The following is a 26,390-nucleotide window of genomic DNA, read 5'->3' as shown; positions in this document are numbered from 1 at the left end:
CTTTTGACGTTACATTTGACACATAAAGTTAAAATGGCGCATGAGAACTCAAACTTAGAAATTGCCCTGCCGGAAAGTGAACCCGAGACCTCCCACTTATATGATCAGCACTCACCACTGCGACAGGAAAGTCAAATGAACAGGTGAGTTTTTAACCCATGTCGCTACGCATCCTCGCACATCCATGATGCAAAGGCAGCCTTATCCTGCGGAATGAGCCGTGTAAAAACTACAACAATAGACCGTGGGAAGCGACATCCTAGCAGCGTTAAAAATAAATACAGACGCGAGTTTACAACCTTTGCATCGTATCAAACGCAAACTGAAAGTCGTAACTACAAATACACTTGTTTTCTTTTCTTCTTTTTTTGTTTTATTGGTTGTCGGTGGCTCCAACTGAGCGCAAAAAGCTTTGTCGGTGTCGCCAACTCAATTCACAAATGTTACTTATATTACAGGGCGAAGCAGCCACGAAGAGAGAAAGAAAATTCATTTATTTAATGGTATAGTGTCACAAACAAACAATACAATAAAATTATTGTACATCAATACTAATATTATAAATGCGAAAGTGTGTCTGTCTGTCTGTCTGCTAGCTTTTCACGGCCCATCCGTCCAATCGATTTTGACGAAATTTGTTACAGGGATAGCTGGCATCCCGGGGAAGAACATAGGCTACTTTTTATCCCGAAAAATCAAAGAGTTCCCGCGGGATTGTCTGATGTCTTAATCCAGGATATAATGTATCTCCATTCCAAATTTCAGCCAAACCCGTCCAGTAGTTTTTGCGTGAAGGAGTAACAAACATACACACACACACACATACAAACTTTCGCCTTTATAATATTAGTCGAGATTATGCTAAATAGTTTTTGATTTATCGTACAATATGTGGAATAAATACGACTGTAGTACGGAACCAGTTTGGCTCGCACTTGGCCTGGTTTTTTTATTGTCATACGTACAAGACCGCTCAAGCTGCTAGAACTGCTAGAGCAGTTGATCGCCGAATTCAACTGCTTGGGTGTAGCGTTCGGCAAGCTTTGAGATGTCTTCTCGTCCAAAATCCTCGCCTAAAGACCAGTCTTCAAACAGTGCGTGTTGCTAAGATGAGATATGCAGATCCGAAATATCCTTTAATTTATGGGTTGCAAATGAAAGCTCAGTCACTCAGCGGGCGATGTAGAGCTATGTTCGGCTATCTCTACCACCCTCTACTCTCTTATAAAAATGATATTTGTAGAAAAATCTGAGTAAGGGCGGTTACGCACTCATCCGATCCGAGTCCGTGTAAATACGTTCGTTTTTATTTTGTATGGGAGCTTATGACTTATGTCATAGCTGGTATTCTCACGGATGACGGATATAACTCGGATGACGGAAGCGCAGTGCGAAATCGCCGTAAGGGGCGCGAAGTTAAAGTGGTAATGGCCAGGGCATATAGTTCGAAGAACCGATAGGCTAGGTTTTAAAGTTTTGTCTTTAACTAAGTAATAAAGTAAAATACTTACTCATTATACTTGTCGACCGTAATCCATAACATAATCTGTTACTAAGTACAAGGCAACAATAAATAAGTTAATGGGGATTTGCACCACGAGGTGCAACAAAGTCGACATTGTAAGGTTTCGCCAAGGTTGCGGAGGCTATAACATTATCATTTCTATTAAGGTATGATTCCGAACCACGCTGCACGCAACAGCGCTGCCGCAACAGTGCTGTCACCAGCTGTCACAGTCCTGTCGCGGCACTACTGGTCCCCATACAATATCTATAAGCTTATATGACATTACATTCCGAGCTAAGCAGCAATGTCGCGGCAGCTGTAGCGGAACATTGCTGCCTAGCTCGGAATGTAATATATGTAATATATAATGTGACAGCACTGTTGCGGCAGCGCTGCTGCGTGCAGCGTGGTTTGGAATCATACCTTTAGTTAGATCTCGTAACAACTAGGTATATACTTCCTTGCACGTGTTGCTCCACCATAATCCATACTAATATTATGAATGCGAAAGTGTGTCTGTCTGTCTGCTAGCCTTTCACGGCCCACCCGTTCTACCGATTTTGACGAAATTTGGGACAGATATAGCTTGCTTCCCGGGGAAGGACATAGGCTACTTTTTATCCCGGAAAATAAAATAGTTCCCACGGCATTGTTAAAAACCTAAATCCAAGCAAACGAAGTCGCGAGTGTCAGTGTCTAAAAAGTCTTTTCCCTATCATCATCATTATCAATCGATAGACCTCACATAATCTGTATAAATATACCATTCAAAGTCCTGACTGACTGACTGATTTTATATCAACGCACAGCCTAAACCGTTGGTCCTAGAGACGTGTTTGGAGGGTTATTTGTAAATAGTAGATGTTCATTAAGGATTTTTCAAAATTTTACTCCTAAGTGGGTTAAATGGAGGTTTGAAAGTTAGTCCACGCGGACGAAGTCACAAGAATAAGCTAGTCGATACTAATATTATAAATGCGAAAGTGTGTATTTTCACGGCCCAACAGTTTAACCGATTTTGATGAAATTTGGTACAGAGTTAGCTTACATCCCAGGAAAGGACTACGCCTACGTCCGCGTGGAATTAGGTTTTTTAAAAATCCCGTGGGAACTCTTTGATTCACTTGTCACTCTCCAGGTCTTTATCTATACCCATGCAAAAAATGACGTCACTCCGTTGCGCCGTTGCGATGTGATTGAAGGACAAACCAACAAACAAACACACTTTCGCATTTATAATAAGGGTACTGATACTCTTAGTAGCCTATGTCCGCCTTCGGGATGCAAGCTATCAGAAAGAAAAGAAAGAAAGAAAATGCATTTATTTGTTGTTGGTGTCACAGATAAAAACTAAGTACAAATGTAACATTTTCATCTGTGACACCACCCCAAATGGGTGTACAGCTCAGCATAATGTCCTGCATCATATGCGTTAACACACATAAGATGCAGGACCCTGATTTTCAGCTGTGACCCGGGTGACGCCACAGTTACAACCGTAAATAATAAATTATAACACATACTTCCTTTTATTATACTTTTACTGTACTAAACGCCAAAATTGGTTAAACGGATAGTCGTAGGCTACACTTTCGCATTATAATATTAGTATGGGCGATGTAAAAAACCATGTGTAGGAATTTAACAAGAAGCTATTATACGAAACGCATTACACATGAACAGTCGGACAGGTTAAACTTCGACGCACCTACTCGTATATGGTGATTGAAATTCCAACGCGCAGCGATTGTACAATGGGGTGACGAAAGTGGTGAGACTTCGGGAATTGTTTATCACTGTGTATGGGAAATTCGACGGCGTTATTGACTACTAGCTGATGCCGGCGACTTCGTCCGCCTGGATTTACATTTGTGAAAATCCTGCGGCAACTCTTTGATTTTCCGGGATAAAAAGTAGCCTATGTGTTTTAAAATGAAAAAAAAAAATTGCTTGGTGGTAGATGGTGGATGGTGGTGCGTCTTGCTTGATATGAGTAGGTAGTAGGTACCTCGCTTTTTTCCCGCATGTTGTATAACATACAGATTCGTACGTTTTTGGATTAACTATAGCAAATTAATTAAATTAAGCTTTTAAAATAAACTATTATGTTATAAAAGTTAAAATACCCCTCTTTACTGTCGACTTTTAAAAATAAACGCTTTTATGTTTAGCTTACTACAAAGGGCCTTGCTAAAAATAGAGCCTTCACGATTTGCCCCAGTTGCGGGATCACGTATTCTTAATATATTAAAAACATTTAATGAATATTTTATCCTTAGAATACATCGTTATTATACATCGATTTAATCATCATAAAACGATTGAACCTATCATGTTTCTAGTGCCGTATTACGAATCATAAGCACCATTGTAATAATCGCAATCAAATCCAAAGGCCCTAAATACCGAGACAATTATGGGGTTGTAGAATATCAAACAACGATATTGTGATTGAATCACACAATAATAATCCTACGTGTTATTGTTGTAAAAGTCAAATTAACCTACATAAGATATATTTACTGAGATGTCGCGGTCGTTACAAGTTTGTATCTTTATCACTATTGAGATAGACATCGATAACTGTAATATGAGTCTAAGCTCGTGTTTTGATACTGATATATTTATCAAATTGATGTTTTTGCATAATACCCTTTGTGTGCGCAGATTGTGAGATAATATTATACTTGCCTTCGGATTGTAATTTGTAATACCGAATGTATAACAGCTATCTTTCTTCTTTCTTCTTAGATCATCAATTTATCAGTCAGCACTCAGAACGGATATTCTGATCACCTTATTACCGTACTACTTACCACTTTCAGTTACGCCGATGTACCTGCGCAGAAATCTTATTTTTGAATGGCGCGAAAATAGCTCGGCCAATCATAACGCGTGTCCGTTTGCTATTGGTTGTTGCTTACGCGTCATGTTTTGTACGCGCGAATTATGATCGAGATAGCGCGAGCCTCTGTTGTTCTTGTGTTTAAAATCACGACTTCAAGCAATAAGGTCTGTCTCTGTATTTCATATTTTGTACACTGTGGGTTAAGACGGTGTTAGGTTTCACTTTTGTGTGCAAATGAATTTTGCCGATGCGACAAAATAAAAGTGGTAGTTGTCATCATCAACAGTCTACTGCTGGAAATACCTAGAGACTTCCACACGCCACGGTCTTGTATCTCCTAAATCCAGCGGCTCCCTGATGACTCGCCTGATGTCTTCTTCACTCTGGGCTGGTATCCGCACTTAAACGTTTCCGTCTGTTGTGCGTGCCCTGATGTCGTCCGTCCATCTAATAGCGGGTCTTCCAACGCTGCTCTTTCCGGTGCGAGGTCCCCATTCTAGAACCTTGGGAGTTGGGACCCTACGTCTGTCGGTTTTTCGAACTATGTGCCTTGCCCATTGCCACTTCAGCTTCGCCAACCGCTAAGCTATGTCGGTTACCCTGGTCCTCCTACGCATCCTCCTCATTTCTGATTTGATTTGATTTTTGATTTTAAAAGTGGTCTTACTTAGTACTGTATTTTTATTTCATCACTAGCTGATGCCCGCGATTTCGTCCGCGTGGAATTAGGTTTTTAAAAATCCCGTGGGAACTCTGATTTTCCGGGAGAAAAAGTAGCCTATGTCACTCTCCAGGTCTTTCTTTATGAATACCCATGCAAAAATCACGTCAATCCACTGTTGCGACGTGATTGAAGGACAAACCAACAAACAAACACACTTTCGCATTATTTTATAATAAGGGTAGGGTACTTACTGATTACTACTTCTGTGGAATGGTTGCTGTCGAAATTTTGGTCGTATTCATCCGTTGAGTAAAATGCTCAAAGTGACTCGAGAGCTTCACTAAATGGCATTGTATTGGTATTTACGATGACATGTGAAAATATACCCCGTAGTTAGGTGCATCTGGTAAATTTGTGTTTTTAGGAAAATGTGAAATTTCAGTCTCTGAGAAACCAGCTTTGGTACGGGCTGATTCGTAATTGGTATTCCAACCGATTTCATAATACTTGAGTAATTAAACATAGGTATACAGTACTATATTATACACGTAAATACCTAATAGAAAAGTTGACATTGTTAGCCGAAGAACTTTGAACGGTAACTTCTATTTATTCCAAACTAACAAGGACATAACGTAGGTAGGTATAGTACGCGAAGTAGCCCCCGCGCTAGCTCGGTGCGGGATATCGCAGGTGACGTACGGGTGTGCGAGGCGTCCCCCGCCACATAAGTCATACCAGGATTGCCATCTCGACCTGTCGCGTACTATACTTGGGTAACTTAATTAGTATTAATTAAGTACCTACTTAAAATAGAAAATTGAACATGAAAGTTTATAAATTATTATTTTTGTACATAGGTAGGTACATACCTATTAATATTTCTTACAAACTAATAATGAAATTAAGTAGTACAAAGGTGAATCTCGTCCTCCATATCCCTATTCTCTAATCGAAATTTCTTCCAGCTTCCCTCAAAATAAAATGTGTTTTTTCTGTAACATACTTAATAAATAATTAAGTACTTATAAATAAACGATTAGTTACTAATACATGTTTACATTTCGTAAGTATTGATAAACAAAGCGTTCGCAATACGCAAAGCACAGAATCGAAACTGTCCAAACTCCAAAACGCGAAGATCGAATTAGCTACCAAAATCGCTTTGCATACGTGCTACACAAAAGCCGTTCATAATGAGCCCATTAGCATATTTGCAGCGTTACGCGTGAACAATCGTCGGTTGAATTGCCCTACTTACCCCAAGAGCTAGTGCTCATTTCCTTACCTTGCGACGACCTTAACAAATATATTATATGACTTTAACAAATTTTTAGTTCTCTGTTCGTTTATTATAGTATAGGTATTGTTTAATAGTGAGTCCGTTACTAACTACGTACACGTCCATTACTAATAACTGCATTTGTACACACTTTTTTTTGGAGAGTGACTAGTTTTATTCATGGCTTGTATTACTTTATCAATTATTGTCATAATCTGTTTTGTGTGTCCAATAAATAAAAATAAAATAACATGACATAGCTCCATACCGTTCACACTCACAGATACCCCGTGAGACCCCGTTCACAGTTCACCCGGGATTAAGTACTTATATAGCACGATTTTTGCCCGATATTTTTTTTTGCTGAAACAACGCGGTTTCAGCGTTGTTCAACATTGTTTCAGCGGATTATAGCAAATTAAGCTTTATGGTTATATCATGGAATTTCGCAAAGTACCGCCTCAATCAATCAATCAACCAGCCTGTTTGCGTCCACTGCTGGACATAGGCCACGATCCTCCGCCTTCCTCATCCACCCACTTCCCGCTATCTTAAGGTCGTCAGTCCAGCGCGGCGGGTTGGAAGTCGTCCCACACTGCGCTTGCTGATACGCGGTCTCAACTCCAGAACACGTCTGCCCCATCGGCCATTGGTTCTGCGGCATTGATTGATTGATTGATTAAACTAATTACACAGTGGCGCATACTATAACATACTAGTTAAAACAGGCGCCCGAGGCGCGTGTTTCGTGTGCTTACTAAAATAATTATATCAACGACGGCTACGCTTGTAATCCGATCCATACAATTTTAGTAAGCGCCCAAAACGCAGCGTACTCGACTCGCGCTTCGGGCGCCTGCTCTACCTATATACCTGTACACATTATTAGAATATACGTTATGTAGTTTGTTTTCTCTAAGTGTGCATAAACAAAAGATAGCATTTTAATTTTTTAAAGTAAGTAAGGCTTAAAAATATTCGATCGCCGTAAGTATTCCAAATGCGAAGATGACATTAGCTACCAAAAACGCTTTGCATACGCAACTACAAAAGTCGCTCGTAATGAGTTCATTAGCATAGTATTTGCAGCATTGCGCGTGAACAATTGTCGACCAAATTCTTATAATAGTCTGAGAGCTGGTTATCGTTTACTACAGGAGAGATATTGAGTATCCCGAATTTTACTATATATATATGCCTAGTTTTTATTTTGATAGTAATACAATGATGTTACTGAATCGTCTTTTGAAACTTCTTTTGTATTAATTAACAATTGCCTTATTAAAAATAACATAACTACAAAAACAAACTAAAAAGTAAAAAAAAACACATTTGAAAATGGCGCCATACTGCCACTTTATTGATTTTTTTATTTAAAAAAAATATATAGTATAGCAAGTGGCACTCGGAATGATATAAGAATTCTAACGATAGCCCATACATTCAACTGTTAAGCATTTAAAAGTTATGGTGTAATAAAGAAACTCTTATACATACATAAAGCCTGAAAACATTACAAATACAAATTCTTTATTTATTGCTAATCAGGGTAAATCAGGAGATGTTACGAAAACAAAAAGGTACAGCCAAATTCTGCCTATTAGCATGCAATATGTTATGATATACTCGTACCTAACAACGTGTACATAGTTTTGATAAAATTAGTCACATTAAACACTTAGTCATAAAAAAAATAAAAAATAAGTACCTATTACAAATGTCAAAAATTAAAATAAAATTAAAACTTTTCTAAAAGGTCATATCATTTAGTAATGTCTTTTCTAACAGTAGTTTTTTTTTTCAATTTTCTCTTACATAAAGGAAGTTCTCGCGTCTCAATCATATATCTGGGCAAGTGATTATACAAGAGTGGCCCAGTGGGGAAAAAACTTTTGGAGAAATGAGTGGTTCTACTAGGGGGGTGCCGCAGTTTAAGCACATGCCTTTTACTTTGAGGTTTTTTGGGCAGTCGTGGAAAAAGGTTAAGATAATTTTGCATCAAAGAAAATGTAACGTGCTCTTAGCTTACAAATATCTTGACGGACGGATGAGGTCGCACTTAGAACTTCATAACCTTTTTAGTATGCCTGATGCGACATATTTATGGGTGTGTGGAAACGAAAGTTATTAACCGGTCTTATTCATTATCAGCAACCCATCGCCGGCTCACTACTGAGCACAGGTCTCCTCTCTGAATGAGAAGGGTTTGGCCACTGTCCACCACGCTGGCCAGGTATGGGTTGGCAGATTTCACACACGTTTGAGAACATTGAATGAGAATTCTCAGGCATGCAGGTTTCCACACGATGTTTTCAAGTTTAAAGCAAGTGATACTTAATTGCTGAGAGTTAGATGTGCGTGCTTTAAATCATGTACATAATCTTCGCCTTTTTATGCCTGCGACTTCGTCTGCGTGTTATTTCAGACCCCTATTTTTTTTACCCCCTTAGGGGTTGAATTTTAAAAATTCTTTCTTAACAGACATCTACAGGCATAATAGCTATCTGTATTCTAAGATCCTTTCAGTAGTTTGAGCTTTGCGTTGATAGATCAGTCAGTCAGTCAGGCAGCCAGCTTTTCCTTTCATATAATAGATGTTAAGACTCTACCATACCGCGAAAAAATTACTTATATATATTTTTTCTTTTTTTAAGGTGGGCGGCGTGGTCAGCCATGGGGTGCTTCGGGTCGCCGGGCGCCAAGAGCAGCGAGGACGACGCCAAGTCGCAGAAGCGCCGCAGCGACGCCATCACCCGCCAGCTGCAAAAAGACAAGCAGGTTTGTCATTCACATCATACTCCAACATAAGTGCAGACAATTATCGCCTAATCGTAGGAGCTCTGAGATAACGACATCATCCATTGCGACCTCAAGACGCCCCCGTCAGTACGATTTGACCTGGAAAGACCTGGAAAGTGATATGTGCTACTTCTTATTTTTTTTTTAATTTATTCAGATACAAGTTAGCCCTTGACTGCAATCTGACCTGGTGGTAAGTGATGATGCAGTCTAAGATGAGAGCGGGCGAACCTGGAAGGGGTATGCCCCTTTGGTTTCTGCGTGGCATCATACCGGAACGCTAAATCGTTTGGCGGCATGGCTTTGCCGGTAGGGTGGTGACTGGTGCCTACTAACTAGCCATTGCTGAAGCCTCCCACCAGACCAGACCAGAAATTTCGAAATTATAAAATTCCAAACCCCTACCAAGAATGGAACCCGGGACCTCCCACTAATAAGACCACATTGCTCAGCACTGCGCCAAAAACGTTAGGTACTCCGGAAAAGCAGAGTTCTCACGGGATTTTTAAAAGCCTAAATCCGCGCGGACGAAGTTGCGCGCATCAGCTAGTCTGATTTGGTGTGCACCTGTGTTCCAGCTGTACCGCGCCACGCACCGCCTGCTGCTGCTGGGCGCGGGCGAGTCGGGCAAGTCCACCATCGTCAAGCAGATGCGCATCCTCCACGTCAACGGCTTCTCCGACAAGGAGCGGCGCGAGAAAATAGAGGATATCAAGAAGAATATCCGAGACGCTATACTTGTAAGTATTATTTTTATTTCTTTTAATTCTTCTATTAATTAGTATTATCGAATATTATTTGCTTTCACGCCCGTGTACAAAATCTACACATATAAAAGCCAAAAGAAATATAATATACTTACATACATAAAAATAAATAAACCTACATAAACATTACATACAACATATTTGTACCGGGCGGAGGATTACACCCCGGCAGGGGAGACCAAACGGCCGGGGGTCAGGGCGACAGGTTGAGTAATCGGCGGACCATCCTAGCCGAGTCCAGCAAGACCGCTTTTTGCATCCTGGCTGCGAGCGAACTGCCACGGAACCCCAGTCGCCTCAGATGGTGAGCGAGGCTGACTGGGATCATTATTATATTATTCCCGTATTCCGTTATTCCCGGATATTCCCGTTTCCCCTCCAACTAAGCGTAAAGCTTGTGCTAGGAGTAGGTACGACAATAGTGCAACGGGTGAGGTTTGAACCGCCAACCTTTCGGATTTTATTTTTAGTTACAGTAAAAACCGTGAGAGTTGGCATCTTTATGTAGTCGATATCCCATCTACACGCACGAAACGCTTATATTCGACGTTTCTGATAACTAAGAACCGCTAATGTTTGGACCAATATGGTAATTTATGATCAAACAGAATCAAACATTAGTGGATATAATAAAAAGAATACCCGGCTGAGATTGTTGTGGACTCTTCTCAGACCTGGGCGCGTTTGGAACCCTCGTAGCTTTAGTTTTAAGTACGTATTAAGTATTACCAATTCACCACTATATCATCCTACAAATTAACAATTTTGACCATCAGTAATCGTAACATTTTACCTATTCTGAATAAATAGTTGTAGTTTTTTTTTAAAGAATATTAGCCAATGATGACTAATATTCCCCTTTCCCCTCCAACTAAGCGTTTAGTTTGTGCTACGAGTAGGTACGACAATAGTGCAACGGGTGGGGTTTGAACCGCGACCTTCCGGATTTCAGTCTGCTACTTTAACCGTTGAGCTATTGAGGCTCTAAGTTTGAGTTTGGATATACTGAGACTGCACTGTCCTGTCCCGCAACCAGCACCCTATCCCATGAGCCTTTCTAGTCAAGTACACCTATACACTGCAGCATAATTAAATCTCAATCAATTATCGGAATTCCATTATATAATTTAGATTGTACATTGGGCTTCAATGGGGCTGGCGTGTCGGTTCCGATAAAAGTCCCATAAAAATTAAGATAACAAAAAAAATGTTAAGGACTGGTTTTGCATGTTACTGAAAACTTGAGAAAATAGAATCTTCTCAAATAATTTAATATATATAATCGATGGATTTCAGACAATAACAGGCGCAATGAGCACTTTAAGTCCGCCCATTCCGCTTGAAAAGCAAGAAAATAAAGCACGAGTCGACTACATTCAGGTAAGAGCTGTTATAATTAACTGAGCTTCACAGAGGTTTTGTTTACAAAAGATTAATTTTTATTTTTATTTATTTATTCAGATACAAGTTTGCCCTTGACTGCAATATCACCTGGTGGTAAGTGATGATGCAGTCTAAGATGATAGCGGGCTAACCTGGAAGGGGTATGGCAGTTTTTATTAAACCCATATCCCTTTGGTTTCTACACGGCATTGTACCGGAACGCTAAATCGCTTGGCGGCACGGCTTTGCCGGGCACGCACCTCTAACATTTCGGAGTTATGTGCGTTTTAATTAATTAAATATCACTTGCTTTAACGGTGAAGGAAAACATCGTGAGGAAACCTGCATTCCCGAGAGTTCTCCATAATGTTCTCAAAGGTGTGTGAAGTCTACCAATCCGCACATGGCCAGCGTGGTAGACTATGGCCAAACCCTTCTCACTCTGAGAGGAGACCCGTGCTCTGGAGTGGACTGGCGATGGGTTGATCATGATGATGATGATGATGATGATGATGATGATGAATGTAATAATGATAAAGTGATAATGAATCTCAGTTCCTACTTAATTAAATGATTTCAGTCCTAATCTAAGGTGTCCATTAGATAATATTATAACTCATTCCATCAATCATGACATCAGTACCCTTATTATTAATGCGAAAGTGTGTTTGTTTGTTGGTTTGTCCTTCAATCACGTCGCAACGGTTCAACGGATTGACGTGATTTTTTGCATGGGTATAGATAAAGACCTGGAGAGTGACATAGGCTTTTTATCCCAGAAAATCAAGAGTTCCCACGGGATTTTTAGAAAACCTAATTCCACGCGCACGAAGACGCGGGCATCAGTTAGTGAGTAATGAAGCAGAGAATTAACCAGATATAATATTATGTCAAGCAAATTTCAGTTATCCCAATAGACAGTAAATTTTATAATTTTACTAGCTTATGTCCGTGACTTCGCGTGAACTAGACAAATTTCAAACTCCTACTTTATCCCTTAGGGATTTAATTTTTTTAAGTCCATTCTTACTGGATATCTAGGTCATAATGGCTATCTGCGTGCCAAATTTCAGCCCTATGTGTTTTTCGAATCCGCCCGATATCTGTAGAAATCCTTGGGAGACTTTTGCAATAGTTCATTTTGTGTTTTTATGCTAATTTCAGGATGTGGCATCACAACCAGACTTCGATTACCCTCCAGAGTTCTACGAGCACACAGAGGAGCTTTGGAAGGACCTGGGCGTTCAACGCACGTACGAGCGCAGCAATGAGTACCAGCTCATCGACTGCGCCAAATAGTATGTATACCTCCAAACTACAAGATGAATCATAGGTACTATTTGTTGTTCAAGGATAAAAAGCAGTGTATGTCACTCTGCAAATCTTGAACTATATCCGGGCGCAGTGTAATGAAAGTATTCTTCCAGTTTCCTGGACCAGGTGCACATCATAAAGCGCGCGGACTACACCCCCACAGAGCAGGACATCCTGCGCTGCCGAGTGCTCACCTCCGGGATCTTTGAGACGCAGTTCGTCGTCGACAAAGTCAATTTCCAGTAAGTTGTCCCTCCCTCACCTTTCTACCACCGTACCGCAAGACACCGGGCGAGTTTCCACCCCTATGTCGTCAACATTCCATCTTCGCGTACGAAACGCTTTGCGTCATCATTCCTTATACGCATGGCTAGGGACTGGATTACTCTTCCTAGATCAGTGTTTCCTGCCAATTATAACCCGGGTATCTTTAAAACAAGAGTGAATAGGCACCTTCTATAGGCAAACGCGTCCCATCTTAGGCCACATCATCACTCATCATCACGGTCACTGCTATCTGTTTATGGAACGAGCTTCCCTCGCAAATCCATCGTGCTGAATCCCTTAACAAATTTAAAATTGACGTCAAAGATCATTACCTATCTCTTTGCTATCATCACTAACGGCATAGTTTATTATTTAAATCTATATGTGTATATATATCTATGTAGTCTTATGTATGTCTATTATACTTTATTTGTATGTATTAGTGTATTAACAATATGTATTTTATATTCTTATTATATGGTTTAGTTTATTTAGCTATTGGTATTTAGGTTTATTTTTCACCACCTCCCATTGTCCATTTGTTCGTTTTTTCCCTAGCGTTAAGGTTTTTTTTTTTTTTTTTTTAATAGATATAGCGAGCAAGCGAGCAGGCGGGTCACCTGATGTTAAGTGATTACCGCCGCCCATGAACATTTGCAGCACCAGAGGAGCCGCCGATGCGTTGCCGGCCTTTTAGGAATTTGTTGGTCCGCCCCTTGAATAACCCCATGTTATAATCTAGTGGGAACACCGCCGATGGGAGTTGATTCCACAGTTTGCACGTGCGTGGAAAGAAGGTTCTGGCGCAGCGGACGGTCGAAGTGCACCAGACACCCAGATGGTGAGGGTGAAATTCCTTACGGTGGCGCGCGGTGCGGTTGTAGAAAAAAGAGGGTGGAATGAGGTCAAAAAGCTCTTCAGAGCACTCCCCATTATACAGGCGATAGAACACGCATAGAGAGCTAACGTCTCTGCGGTGCTCCAGGCTTTCCAACGAGGCGGTTAGTTTGGGATCGTCCACAAGTCGAACAGCCCGCCTTTGGATCCGATCAAATGGAAGGAGTTGGTACTGGGGTGCTCCAGCCCAAAGGTGGGAGCAGTACTCCATGTGAGGGCGGACTTGCGCCTTATAGAGTAGGAGCCTATGCTCGGGCGCGAAGTACCGCTTTGCTCTGTTGAGCACCCCAAGCATTTTGGAGGCTAATTTGGCCTTGCTTTCCAAATGATCGCGGAATTGAACCTCGCTCGAAATGTGGACTCCAAGGATCCCAATGCTGTTGGAAGGTGTGAGGGGAGTGCTCTGAAAGAGAAGAGGCAGTGTAAAAGGGGACTTCTTGGCGGAAAACGCGCAAACCTGTGTTTTAGTTGGGTTAAATTGCACTAGGTTTTGTGCGCCCCATTCTGACACTTTACCTAGGCAGGTTTCTATGTCAGACACAAGTTTGGCTCTACACTCCTCCAGCACTGCGCGAGAAAGCTGTGTATGTCCTTTGTACAGGGCATCACCCGTACTGTCATCCGCATAGCAATGGATGTTGTTGTGATGCAACATGTCATTGATATGCAGGATGAACAGTGTGGGCGATAGCACCGAGCCCTGAGGGACGCCAGCATTGATGGGTTTGAGTTCCGAGCAAAAACCGTCGACAGCGACCTTGATGCTGCGACCGTCAAGGAAACTGGCGACCCAATTACACAGCTTCACTGGAGGTTGTCTGGAAGAGATCGCTATTTAGCGATAAGACCGCCTTTTTGTACCTACTTATTAAGATTTCTTTTTGTAACCTGTCATTTGTGTTTCTGTGGTGCAATAAAGTATATACATACATACATACATCACTTCCCATCAGGTGTGATCGTGGTCAAGCGTGCGCCTATAATGAATGAAAAAAAAAGTTACCACCACCACCTCAACCCATCGCCGGTCACACGCTGAGCTAGGTTAGATGTAGGATATGCTCAATGCTCATGTATGAAATTATTCTTGTTGTACAGCATGTTCGACGTCGGTGGTCAGCGCGACGAGCGGCGCAAGTGGATCCAGTGCTTCAATGACGTCACAGCCATCATCTTCGTGACGGCATGCTCCTCGTACAACATGGTGCTGCGGGAGGACCCCACGCAGAACCGCCTCCGGGAATCCCTCGACCTTTTTAAGAGCATATGGAACAACAGGTCAGCAGAATGTGAAGTGACGCAAGTGGATCCAGTGCTCCAGTGACGTCACAGCCATCATTTTCGTGACGGCATGCTCCTCGTACAACATGGTGCTGCGGGAGGACCCCACGCAGAACCGCCTCCGGGAATCCCTCGACCTTTTTAAGAGCATATGGAACAACAGGTCCGCAGAATGTGAGGGTACAGTGACGCAAGATAGAGGTGCGTGCTCGGGATCGAACCCCCAACCTCTGATTAGAAGGCGGACGTGCTAACCACTAGGCAATCACAGCAGGTTAAGCAGCAGGCACAAAAACTAATAAGTTTCTTGTAAATTGCAGATGGCTCCGCACGATATCCGTGATCCTGTTCCTCAACAAGCAGGACTTGCTGGCGGAGAAGGTGCTGGCCGGCAAGTCGCGGCTGGAAGACTACTTCGCGGAGTTCGCGCGCTACCAGACGCCGCCCGACGCCAGCCCCGACGCGCGCGACCACCCCGAGGTCGCGCGCGCCAAGTACTTCATACGAGACGAGTTCCTTGTGAGTCATACTGCCCTGGTACTTTAGACTTATTGCGAGTATAGTTTGAATGTAGTATACGTCCCTGGCACTTTAGAGTCATAGTGCCCTAGTACTTTAGAGATCCTTAAGAGTGACCTTACAGTGCCTCAGTACTTTCAAGATCTTTGAGAGTCATTAGTACTTTAGTACTTGAGACTACAAACCGAATTAAATGTAGTACTCTAGCCTAGTATGGCCCCAAGTTGCTCCTCAATGGTTTGCCGAACGGCCCGTAGCATCTCCTTAATTTTCTATGTACTCCGTAAAATTAACGAAAAATTGTCGCTCACTATGCTCGCGATGGTTATATTGTATCGTTTGTTTCAGCGTATAAGCACGGCGAGCGGCGACGGCAAGCACTATTGCTACCCGCATTTCACGTGCGCGGTCGACACTGAGAACATCAAGCGGGTGTTCAACGACTGTCGCGACATCATCCAGCGCATGCACCTTCGCCAGTACGAGCTGCTCTAACGCGACTCGAGACACGCGACACACGCACACACCGGTGAGTGGTGTGTACCTTAACACACAGAACATCGAGCGGGTGTTCATCGACGAATAAACTAAACTGAAGCGAAGTTTCGTCACTTAAATGGCAAAAAAAATCATTACAAAAATCGCTCTCATGTTTCACTCATATTCACAAAATCCCTTTCGAGTAAGCGAAACAGAGTACAAGAGAAAAATGCTCCGCTTCTTTCGAATGTTCCATGCCAGCTCATGATGTTTTTGTTACAGAAAACACAAAAGAGAAGTGCAATACGGTCGCCGACACTGGCCGGAGCCCGTCAGCGACACACACACAACCCCCACTCGCCGTGCGGCGACACACAACACACAACAATCGGGCAACTATCAAACAACTTCGATTTGTCGGGTGTACTAGTAAGTAACTTGTATAACTCTATCTCGTACTGTGTAAGTCGCACCGTTCTAACTGGTTGGAGTTATTAGCGTAAGGTCACACGACACAATACAAAAAGGGACTGTTAACGTTAAGGAACTATTAAGACAATGTTAAGAGTACAATCGAATTAGCATAATTGAACTTTATGTCTCCTGTCCTTGTTGCTCTTAACCATTTTAAAGTTGTCTGTCTCTGTCGTGTTGTTGTGATAACTGTCGGCAAGAAGGTCATATGAATAAAAGTTCTTAAAACAAAAAAGGGACTTTCGTGATCTTACGCGTGCATTTACAGCTGGAGACTGACTTGTAACGTGTGTTTGTAATGTATTATTCGAGCTCATGGCTCATTGCTCATTTTTACGGCTTGCGCTTGCGATGCATTGACTTGTAATGTAACACTCACAGGCAATTCGCGAAAAAACCGATAGTCTGGTGGAGCACGCGGCGCTCGTCGCGAATGATACTTTTTTTTACATTACAAACTAACGTTACAGTCCGTCTTTGGTTACAAAAACTCGATACATTACACCAAAATGTTACAAGTCAATTTCCAGCTTAACATAAGCGCAAGTTCCAACTTAAACGATTATAAAAAGTGCGAGCTATGTCTTCTTAGATAGTGAACTGAGGGTAGGTATATAGAATATCGCTGTCTCTTTTCTATGAATCCGACAGATCGAAGTTTCATTGCCTCTCGTATATATGTGCGAAATCTCCTTCCTAATTTTCCCGATACCTTTTCTTCCGAGTTGGCAATGTCTTTTGAACATGTAGGAAAGCTACCAGCTTTCAAATGTTTTTAATCCCCTGTTTTAAACGAAAATTGTTTTTTCCAACCCTGCTTTTCTTAGTAAAATACCGTATGGGTTTCACATCCGCGAATTTATCGGCGGTATTATCGATCGATCGGCTAAATCGGCTGGAGTTTCGCACCTGTTTAGGAGAGACGTTAATCTGTACTTAGTCGTAAGATTACATTAATGAATAGGCATCTTAATAGGCGAAATTTAACCAATTATACGAAAACACCACCACTAATAAATAATACTTACAAAGATTTTTCTAAAACTTGTGGTTTTTTCAAGATCGAACTATATGATGTATAATATTTTCGGATAAAAAAAAAATCTATTGTCTACTGATATTGGTTTACTAATTTCATTTAAATGCAAGCGTGTTTCCATACTTTATTGCACAATTTTTTTTTTGTTCTGCAAAATGTATAATAATAGAGTCAAGATACGTATGATATTATACATAGACGTGTGACTGTTTTCTTATCTGTGCATTTGTTTCGTGTGGTTAGGACTTTATGGGACACTTTGGAGGTTATAAAGTGCGTAATTTGGATCTCAATTGAAAAACTGCTTAGAAGAACACTAATTATTGAAATTTTAGCGTCGCCATTTTGAAATATAAAAATAGGGTGTGGGCACACAAGTAACTTTTATCTCCGCAACTGTTTAATCTCCCACATCAAATCTATGTTTGTACAGACGTTTCTTAGGGTGCGTTCATTAAAACTGCCTGATTTGTTAGACAAAACTTTTGCTGACGTCTTTGACTACTTTTATACGAAAACTGTCAAAATTGACGTTAAAAAGTGCGTTTGTCGCTATTTTAGATTGGCAAACACATGTGAAACTTTTATAAAAACATTAATAGACTCACCACAAAAACTTAGACAAGTTTTAAACTAATGTTAATAGTAGATTGTGCAAGAAGGGTATAAAACAAGCCATTTATCCGAGACGTTTATCTAACCGAGCCGAAGGCGAGGGCATATATTTAAGTCGAGGATAAAATGGGTTTGCTCTGCTTTTTACTTCGATTGCAAGGAAATGAAATAATAATATTATTATAAGTGCATGCCTAAAGTGAAATTTGAGCAATTTTGTAACGAGGTTGTATAGGTATGAGAAGTGACAACAAGTTTTTTGTATGTGCTAAACGGATTAACGTTTGTTTAAGCCGAGTCTGAAATTTTTGTGGTAAGCCAGTGATAGTTCTTAGCAAAGAACACCCAAATTGTTTTCGTCCGCGGTGATGGTAAACCACACCTACTTCTACTGAAGCATGCTATGGGTTCTGTGACAGTGAAACGGCACAGTGTGTGTGGACTTTAAAAATGCGTTTATTTGGAACGCTGAAGTGTCGTGTGTGATTTCGTATAGTTCCGCGGTGTGTCCTACAAATCAGCCAAACTTCTATCATAGACTTTTTTAAAGTTGTAAAATACTTAAACTAATTATTATAAATAAGGTGATAATTCACCTTATGTCTACACGAGCCCTCCATACTACATCAAGGTATCATCTGAATAGTTTTAAAGCACACTTAATGTTAACTAATCTTTGATGTATGGACGGGCTCGTGTGGACATCTCCATACTAGACTGTTTTACACACAGCTAACGTTAAGGGCTTTGGTTTAGTTGAATGTGACTGGTGATTAAGTTATTGTTAGCGTTAACTGTCGGTTATACCGTAACGTAACTTTAATCGCCTGTTATGCAACTGGACTTTAGCATGAACGGGAAAACCTGATTTGAGATTTTATGTTAACTTAAAAAGTTTCATTCGGAGCTTTGATTTCTAAAAGTAAATTATGTCTATGGTCAGAAGTTATATATAGGCTGATATTAGGCAAAAATACCATTTTATATTAAGGATCATCGGTGTGAAAGCGTTAACAGGAGGCTAGATTAGTATTTCCTATACATACATTTATATACATGTTAAGAGCACGAATTTTGCTTTCGCCATACAATATACATAAAAAATTAACACTATTTTCTGTGTTAAAAAACTTGTTTGTTGCGTCAATCCATGACGTATTTATTTTGTCTTGCGAATATTATATTTGGCATATTTGGTTGTGCGACTGCAAAAATCGTATGTTTTGATTGCAAAATGCTGTATGTCAAAATTTTTTGCTGCATAGTTTCATATCATAAAGTTTTTTTAGTCAATCTTTGTTCGTAAAAAGTTTAATAATTGGAATGTCTGTAGCATCTTTATGGAGTAAAGAATGACATAAGACTGAATGAATATTGTATAGTTGACAAAAAAAATGTAGGACTTAGGAGTATAAAATGTTTTTTTTGGTTGCTTTATTGGTTATAGACAAAAAGCCATTGCGAAATTTCATAGTATGTATAATAATACTATATGGTACGCTAGATTTGGTGTGCATTACAAAATGGCAGTTATTTTTTGTGCCGATTTGAAGCCCCACCTAGCGTACCGGGAATTAAAATTCACACTTTGTGTCAAATGGTCGTTGTGTTGACAGATGTCTCATCACTAAAATTTAGTTCCGAGTACGCCCACTCAAAAAAACGTCGTACAGTAGCCGACAAGAAATTTTGTACTGGTGTACAATATTTTACCTTTACCTTTAAAATGAGATTTCGGCTTTGTAGAGCGTTGTCTCCGTCACTCATACCTATATGACGTTTTGTCGGTCTCAACGACAGATACATCGCTCTACGAAACGCTCGAACGAAGGCGAGCGATAATAGTATTGTTAATTATTATATATCTATGCATAATTTTGACATAGGACGTTTTGCAATAAGCATGGCGAGAGATAATATAATTAAGCTGTCGAATAATTTCAATAAAATTATTGCTTGAATTTTTATAAGTTTAAGAAAATTAATATAACATCACAAAACTTGTGTTCAACTAATTGCACTGAAGTAGTTATTGACGGCTTACTAGTTATTAGGGCCAGTTTACACACTGTCGTATGACTTATGCATTAACTCTGGCCTTTATTACTTCATATTATTTGAATGGAGACAAGCAAATTATTTACAAATTTTAGTTATATTTTATTCAGGTACCCAAGTATAGGCCAAAATTTATTTATGATAAAAGACTTTCTTATCTGTTTTTATATTAGTGGTTTGTAGTCAAATATACAGTCTTGTATAGCCTTTAGATTTTTTTTTGTAAAAGCATTGTTATATATTGAACTTTGTTTTTTTTTTTGCTGTCTGTATATTTTTGATTGCATAGATTTATATTTTATATTGAACACATTTTCTATAGTTGTTTTTGGCATGTGTTTTTCGGGGTGCCTACATACTTGTTCGGGCTGCAAACATTTTGTATACCAAATATGCTATGCTATCTCAAATTTTGACGATTTCATTTTGTAATATTTCGTATTCTGTAGTGTCACAGTTCACGACAGGTATCTAGCTTGAAACAAAAATTTGAAAATTTGCACTTCGAAACAAGTTTTTTCCTTCACCCTGTAATTATATCAATTAAATTAAAGTAATTCTGTCTTAGCGAGACAAGGTCTGAGAATATAAGATTATGAATAAACCTACTGATCACTAAAATTGACTTCAATCTGTCAATTACATTGCATGGATGATGTTGTGATTTGACATACTATCACAACATATATATTGGCATTTGGCATTAACTTTAATCTAAAAAACTGCAGCATTTTGCATTACGCTTATTATCTCTATACCGAACACAAGGACGAAAGCATCGCATTGGTTGGATCGTATACCAATATATGCCGGCCTGAACAAGTGTGGAGGCACTCTTTAGGTTACATTTAAACGTTTGGTTCTTATGACGTCTTCCATTACGTAGTTTTTTTTATTAACTTTTATTTTTATGTGTTATCGTATGACTTCTATTAAGCGCACATTTGACTAAACAACAAAAAGCAACAGCTTTGCTATTTTTAACTTACTTATTACCTAATTTATATTGTTAGGTACAGGGTGTTCCGTAAATTATGAATATAGTAAAGAAATCCAATACAAAAATTACATTTTAGGTAATTTTTAAATGATTTTAGTTGTGATAGCTCAACGGTTTAGGTGGCGGTCTAAAATCCGAATGGTTGTTGGTCGACTACGAATAATCTTTCGGAATCGATATATTATCGTCGTATATTCTACTAGCACAAGTTTTACTGTTTTCTGAGTGAAATATTGGTCTTGTTTAACATATTTGACCTGTTTCATGTCTATAAGTTGTTATGACAGCTTGGTGATTTCTCTTTGTTTTATTCATAGGATACTGAACACTCTGTATATGATTCTTTTTATTTAAGGTCCAAAGAATTCGCTCCCCGCATTCGATGCGGTGTCTTTAAGAATATCAATTGTTAGCAGTATTTGAATTAATTTGTTCAATTATTTCTGATTAAATTAAATTAATTAATATATTTCCCATTTATTTTAAGAAGGTTAAATTAGCCCTAAGTACAAAATGTTACTAACCCGATAAGCCCTAACAAATTATTATTATTATTACGATTATGAAATATATTATATTAATAAAATTATGACTATTTTTATTTATATAAATAATTGGTTAATGTACTTACAATGTGTTTGTTAGTGAAAATGCATTAAAAAGATCTATTTTTCGTTAATTCTTTTAAGTAAGTAAAAGTTAGGTTTAATTTTATTGTTTGTTTTTGCACGTCATTATTATTGTAAAAAGTTCTACTTATCGTTTCTGTTGTATGCTCGGCCGAAACTGATAAAACCAATCCTATCTGTAATCTGCCGATAAGTTACTTGGCAACGTTTTTATTTGTCAAAACTGTTTGGTCTTATATTACTTGTCGAAAGATTACTGATAGATTGATTATTATTAATTGTGGCCGATAGGCTTCCATTAAACGACAATCCTAGTGTAGTTCAATCCGCGAACTTCGATTGACGAGATTGGTGCCGGAAATCTAAATGTTTTGCTATCCCTTTCAGAATGCTCCCTGCGGAAAAGGATAGCACTAGATTTAGGCCTGTCAATTTAGTTTACAACGGTCAATTCTCTCGTGTCTCGGCCAGATACATAAACGTTTCTTTATGCTTAAGGGTCATAGCTGACACGAAGCTTTTGGCATCAGCGATCGGCGATTTTGTGACTGTATCGATTATTATCAACCAATCGGTGCGCTCGCACGGTAAAAAATTCCCTCACGCCTCCTTCAGTCCGCCAAAGACACCGATAAATCGTTACTGCGCATTTGTTCAAGTCTGCAGTATTGTTTACTATGACTTTCCAATCGTATCTTATTCTTAACCGTATGTAGTGATGTTATTGACAAAAAGTGCAAAATAAGAAGACAGATTAATGCAATAGGTACCTGATTGATCGTGTAATGGTCGCTTTAGCATTTTTATGTATTTTTTTACACATTAAAATGTGGTCTGTGGTTTTATTAGAAACAAATCGCATAAGAAAGTCTTTTTACAATAAAAGTGACAATCTCCTAAAATGCTTAGTGGACATGAAAAAACATATATATAAAATAATTAACATAAATAAGATTTATATAATCTGTATTCATGGTCCTTAATATAACATTGTAGAAGTTTGTTAGTGCTCGGTGCCATAAAAGTGTTGCTAGCGGAAGCACATTAACCTAATGTTACCATTGTAAAAAATCAGCATATGTCTTTATTTTAGAATTTAAACTGTCGTGAGTGGCACTCATAATAATTTATCAATAAGAGATCAGTTGGCTCACGTCGGATTTTTGTCGGTGTATATCCGATAAATTTAGATTCAGTTAGCGTCTATTATCATAGATCGCGTCGCGTCGCGTCGACTCATAACTAAGGAGTTAAGGACCTTGTTCGAGTTGAAACTTGTCGGCGGTACACCGACAAAACCCCAACGTCAGGCGACCGATTTCATAAACATTATTACAAATATTATGTCATAAGCCGATCGTCCTTCCTAGTAACTTGTAAATTAACGTAACGCTATTTTGCTTTCTAATTAATTAAATATAACGTAAAGTCGTTATTTTTTTAAGTATACCTATTAATTATTATTATATAAAAAATATTATATCTTTATTTTTCTCTTGTGTTTAAAAAAAACTTTGATTGTAAGTAGGGAATTGTAATGTATGTTTAATATTGAGGTACCGATGTTTAATTCATACATTTCGCGGTGAATGGGAGTCGTTCAAACTTTTTTAGTCTAACTGTAATTTTTGGCATAAAATTCATTTTTAGTCTAAGAATTTAAAAAATTTGACAAGTTCAAAAAATCACAGAAGAAGCATATGAAGAGAATTAAAGCTTAAAATAAAACTAATTACTAATTTATCCTCTCTTCCTACACATGGAAAAAATTAAGACCGAATCCACACCAACATGAGACTTGCATAATAGATAATAATAAACTACAAAATAGACCATTTCCTCTACTGCTTGTCACTCTTTTTTAATTTAATCGCTACATACTATTTACTTAATTCATTTTATTTCAATGAATGTTATGCCATTTAAATATTTTTTAGGAAATTTTATGAAGTAATATATAAATTATTTTTATAAATATGTGCAATAAAGAGCGACTCCCAGAACCAATCATTTTAAATATCATTGTGAAATAAATAACATGGCGTCTTACATACCTATTGTATATGTAACTTAAAAAATATTTGGTAGCTATTTAATTAAGTTTTAGATAATCGCGATATTGAAGTGAATGCAAAGTAACAAAAAATATATGTTATTATATATTATATATTTACTATTAATAGCGTAGACTGCTGGTTAGTTTGTTTCCCACGCAGGTCTACTGATGCTTTTTAGTCGGATACAAATATTATTTTCTTCTTTGTTTTTAATTTACCAATACATTGAAACAGTTACAGAGTCAATAGAAATAATACCTCACTTGATTTTTTCACTCGAACCACATCAAAGTTTTTTACAAAAAATCTGATACTTAATCACGTTTACGCGCTCTTGGAAAAATGGCAAAAAGTCGATCGTTCGCGATAGGCCTTATATTGGTAGAGTTGTTAATAAACCCTGTAGCTTTATTATTTTTCGAATTTTGGTAAATTAAAAATTTAAGGATAGTTTTGAAAGGAACATACTGTATAAACGAGACGCGGAAAAATATAAAAAAACGTTTCATTTACACTATGTAACTCTGATAGTTGTACTAAAATAAATTCCGTAACTTTGGAAACTCGCGAATCTCACGCAATGAGGATGCTGTTCAGTGAAAACGTGTTTTTTTTTTGTTCGTGTCAAGTCTTGATATAAGCCAACATTTCTAAAGGGTTAAAAGTTAGAACCCAGAGCTTAAAGCCATTTGAAAAAGTTTACAAAAACTTGCGTATTATAAAAAGAGACGTGATAACTAATTGCTAATAGAGGGAAATTCAAATCGCACAATAGACATAAAAATAACTCACTTTCCACCAGTAAATTCACTAAAAAGCAATAATGTAAAATATTTTAGAATTTCGACCCCAAAATTTTTCAGCTGCCTTTTGTAAATTAAGTACGTATGTATGGAATTTTTTACCCGAGCAGATCGGACGTGGTTTTGTATAGCGATGGGCGATTGTTACAAAAAAATAATAATCGAACAATTGAACAATCTATTGTAGATTTTTATTCGTCTTCATAAAAATCGACAGTCGACTGTTCAATTGCCTACGAATGCGAAGCGCACCGTCGGGAACGAATAAATCGAAAATCTAAATTAATTGCAAAATGATATTTGATTTTCGATTCATTCGTCCCGGACCCGCGCGCTAAGTAACAATTGAACAATCGATTGTTCAATTGTTATAATTCGATTGTTATTCTAATGAAACGCCCATCGCTAATTTTGTATATTGAAGCCGACATCCGCTGCCCCTCGTACAATTAAGAAAGCGCAATAACGAGTGAGTCATGTATAAAGTAGTTTAGCATAATATTTTCTATAATTTTCGATACGTAGATGATATACTGCCAGTGTCGATGTCTCTAACTGAACGTAACGTGTACTAGATTCTCTCGGTTTCCGTGTACGGGATCGTTCACTCAGTCTATTCGAGGCGGGAACTTTTAGCGTAGCGTAATGACTAATGTAACTTTAGTTCGCGTGGTCAGCTCCTTGACAAGTAGGTGATGTAACGTCCGTTGCCAATAACCAAATAGTATTGAACAATTCCTCCTTTTTTTATCTTTCATAGTAGATAAGTGTATGTACTTGCGCACAATCTGAATGTGAGGACGGTTTAGGTAACTTTTGTTCGGTCTCTCAAAGTGCAGCCTTCGCCGCAAATATTTTTGGTAATGTTTTACCTGCGCAGGCGGAGTCCCCGTCGAGTAACGGTGGCGCTAGCCTGACTCGCTGTAGATATTATAATGATGGCATTTAAATTAGTGCTCATAGATTTTTTTCCATTGTAGCACAAACGTGTTTTTTCTCAATTTTCGGTAGTTTTATTTTATTGTAAAAAATATAGAAAAAAATTGGTATAGCATAGCTCAAAAATTTTGTTACGGTATTCGAAATTTCCAAATGAGCACTTTACATTTTGTATTCGTTACCGACGGACTGCGAGTTATGGTGTATTTACTCTTAATACCTTAAATATATACTGAAAAATCTATATTTTTAACAAATTTAATTTTTAAAATATACCTACCTAATTAATGAAATTCCTAAAGATTAAAAATGAAATTTTTAATATTTACGTGTATAGTAGTGTACTGCGAGGTGATTATAAAATAACAAACGCTTATAATTTTATTGTTTCCAGAGAATCGCAAAGAGAAATATATTGTTTACTGTCCATGAAATTAATCTATAACTGATGTGTACACAAATCAGTATGTTTCAGGCATTTTGAATCCGACTTAATGTATGTAAAAATAAATGTTGTTTTAAAATTGTGATTTTTTATTTACCTTCCCTTTTTAACCCCACATTGCTGAGGCTAATTCTGTTGTACCTACACAATTTAAAAAAAACTAGTAAATAATTACTAAAATAAAATAAGTACCTAGAGATGGTATAATAGTGCTTTAAAAAGGGATTTTAAAATCACACAGAACACTAAGCCTTAGTGGTTTGTGGGACAAAGTCAACTCTATAGGTCTCGACCCTAGTGACCGCAGATCTAATAGATATGCA

The 26,390-nt window shown here is 38.5% G+C and overlaps 1 protein-coding gene across 1 annotated transcript in view; it reads left to right on the top strand.

Annotated features, from left to right (window-relative positions):
• The window catches only part of Galphas (G protein alpha s subunit), a 37,005-nt gene extending 10,859 nt beyond the window's left edge, over positions 1 to 26,146 (top strand). The window contains exons 2-10 of the mRNA XM_034970066.2: positions 8,956 to 9,079; positions 9,679 to 9,840; positions 11,164 to 11,247; positions 12,415 to 12,548; positions 12,678 to 12,806; positions 14,827 to 15,006; positions 15,330 to 15,528; positions 15,877 to 16,057; positions 16,291 to 26,146. Of these exons, the coding sequence (XP_034825957.1) occupies positions 8,975 to 9,079; positions 9,679 to 9,840; positions 11,164 to 11,247; positions 12,415 to 12,548; positions 12,678 to 12,806; positions 14,827 to 15,006; positions 15,330 to 15,528; positions 15,877 to 16,023 (1,140 nt within the window). The 5' untranslated portion in view covers positions 8,956 to 8,974 and the 3' untranslated portion in view covers positions 16,024 to 16,057; positions 16,291 to 26,146. The remainder of the gene's footprint in view (positions 1 to 8,955; positions 9,080 to 9,678; positions 9,841 to 11,163; positions 11,248 to 12,414; positions 12,549 to 12,677; positions 12,807 to 14,826; positions 15,007 to 15,329; positions 15,529 to 15,876; positions 16,058 to 16,290) is intronic.
• Positions 26,147 to 26,390: the final 244 nt, after the last annotated feature.

This window comes from Maniola hyperantus, chromosome 7, assembly GCF_902806685.2.
Source record: "Maniola hyperantus chromosome 7, iAphHyp1.2, whole genome shotgun sequence".
Taxonomy (NCBI): domain Eukaryota; kingdom Metazoa; phylum Arthropoda; class Insecta; order Lepidoptera; family Nymphalidae; genus Maniola; species Maniola hyperantus.
Note: the sequence above shows the minus strand (reverse complement) of the source record. Positions and strands in the feature narration are given on the sequence as shown.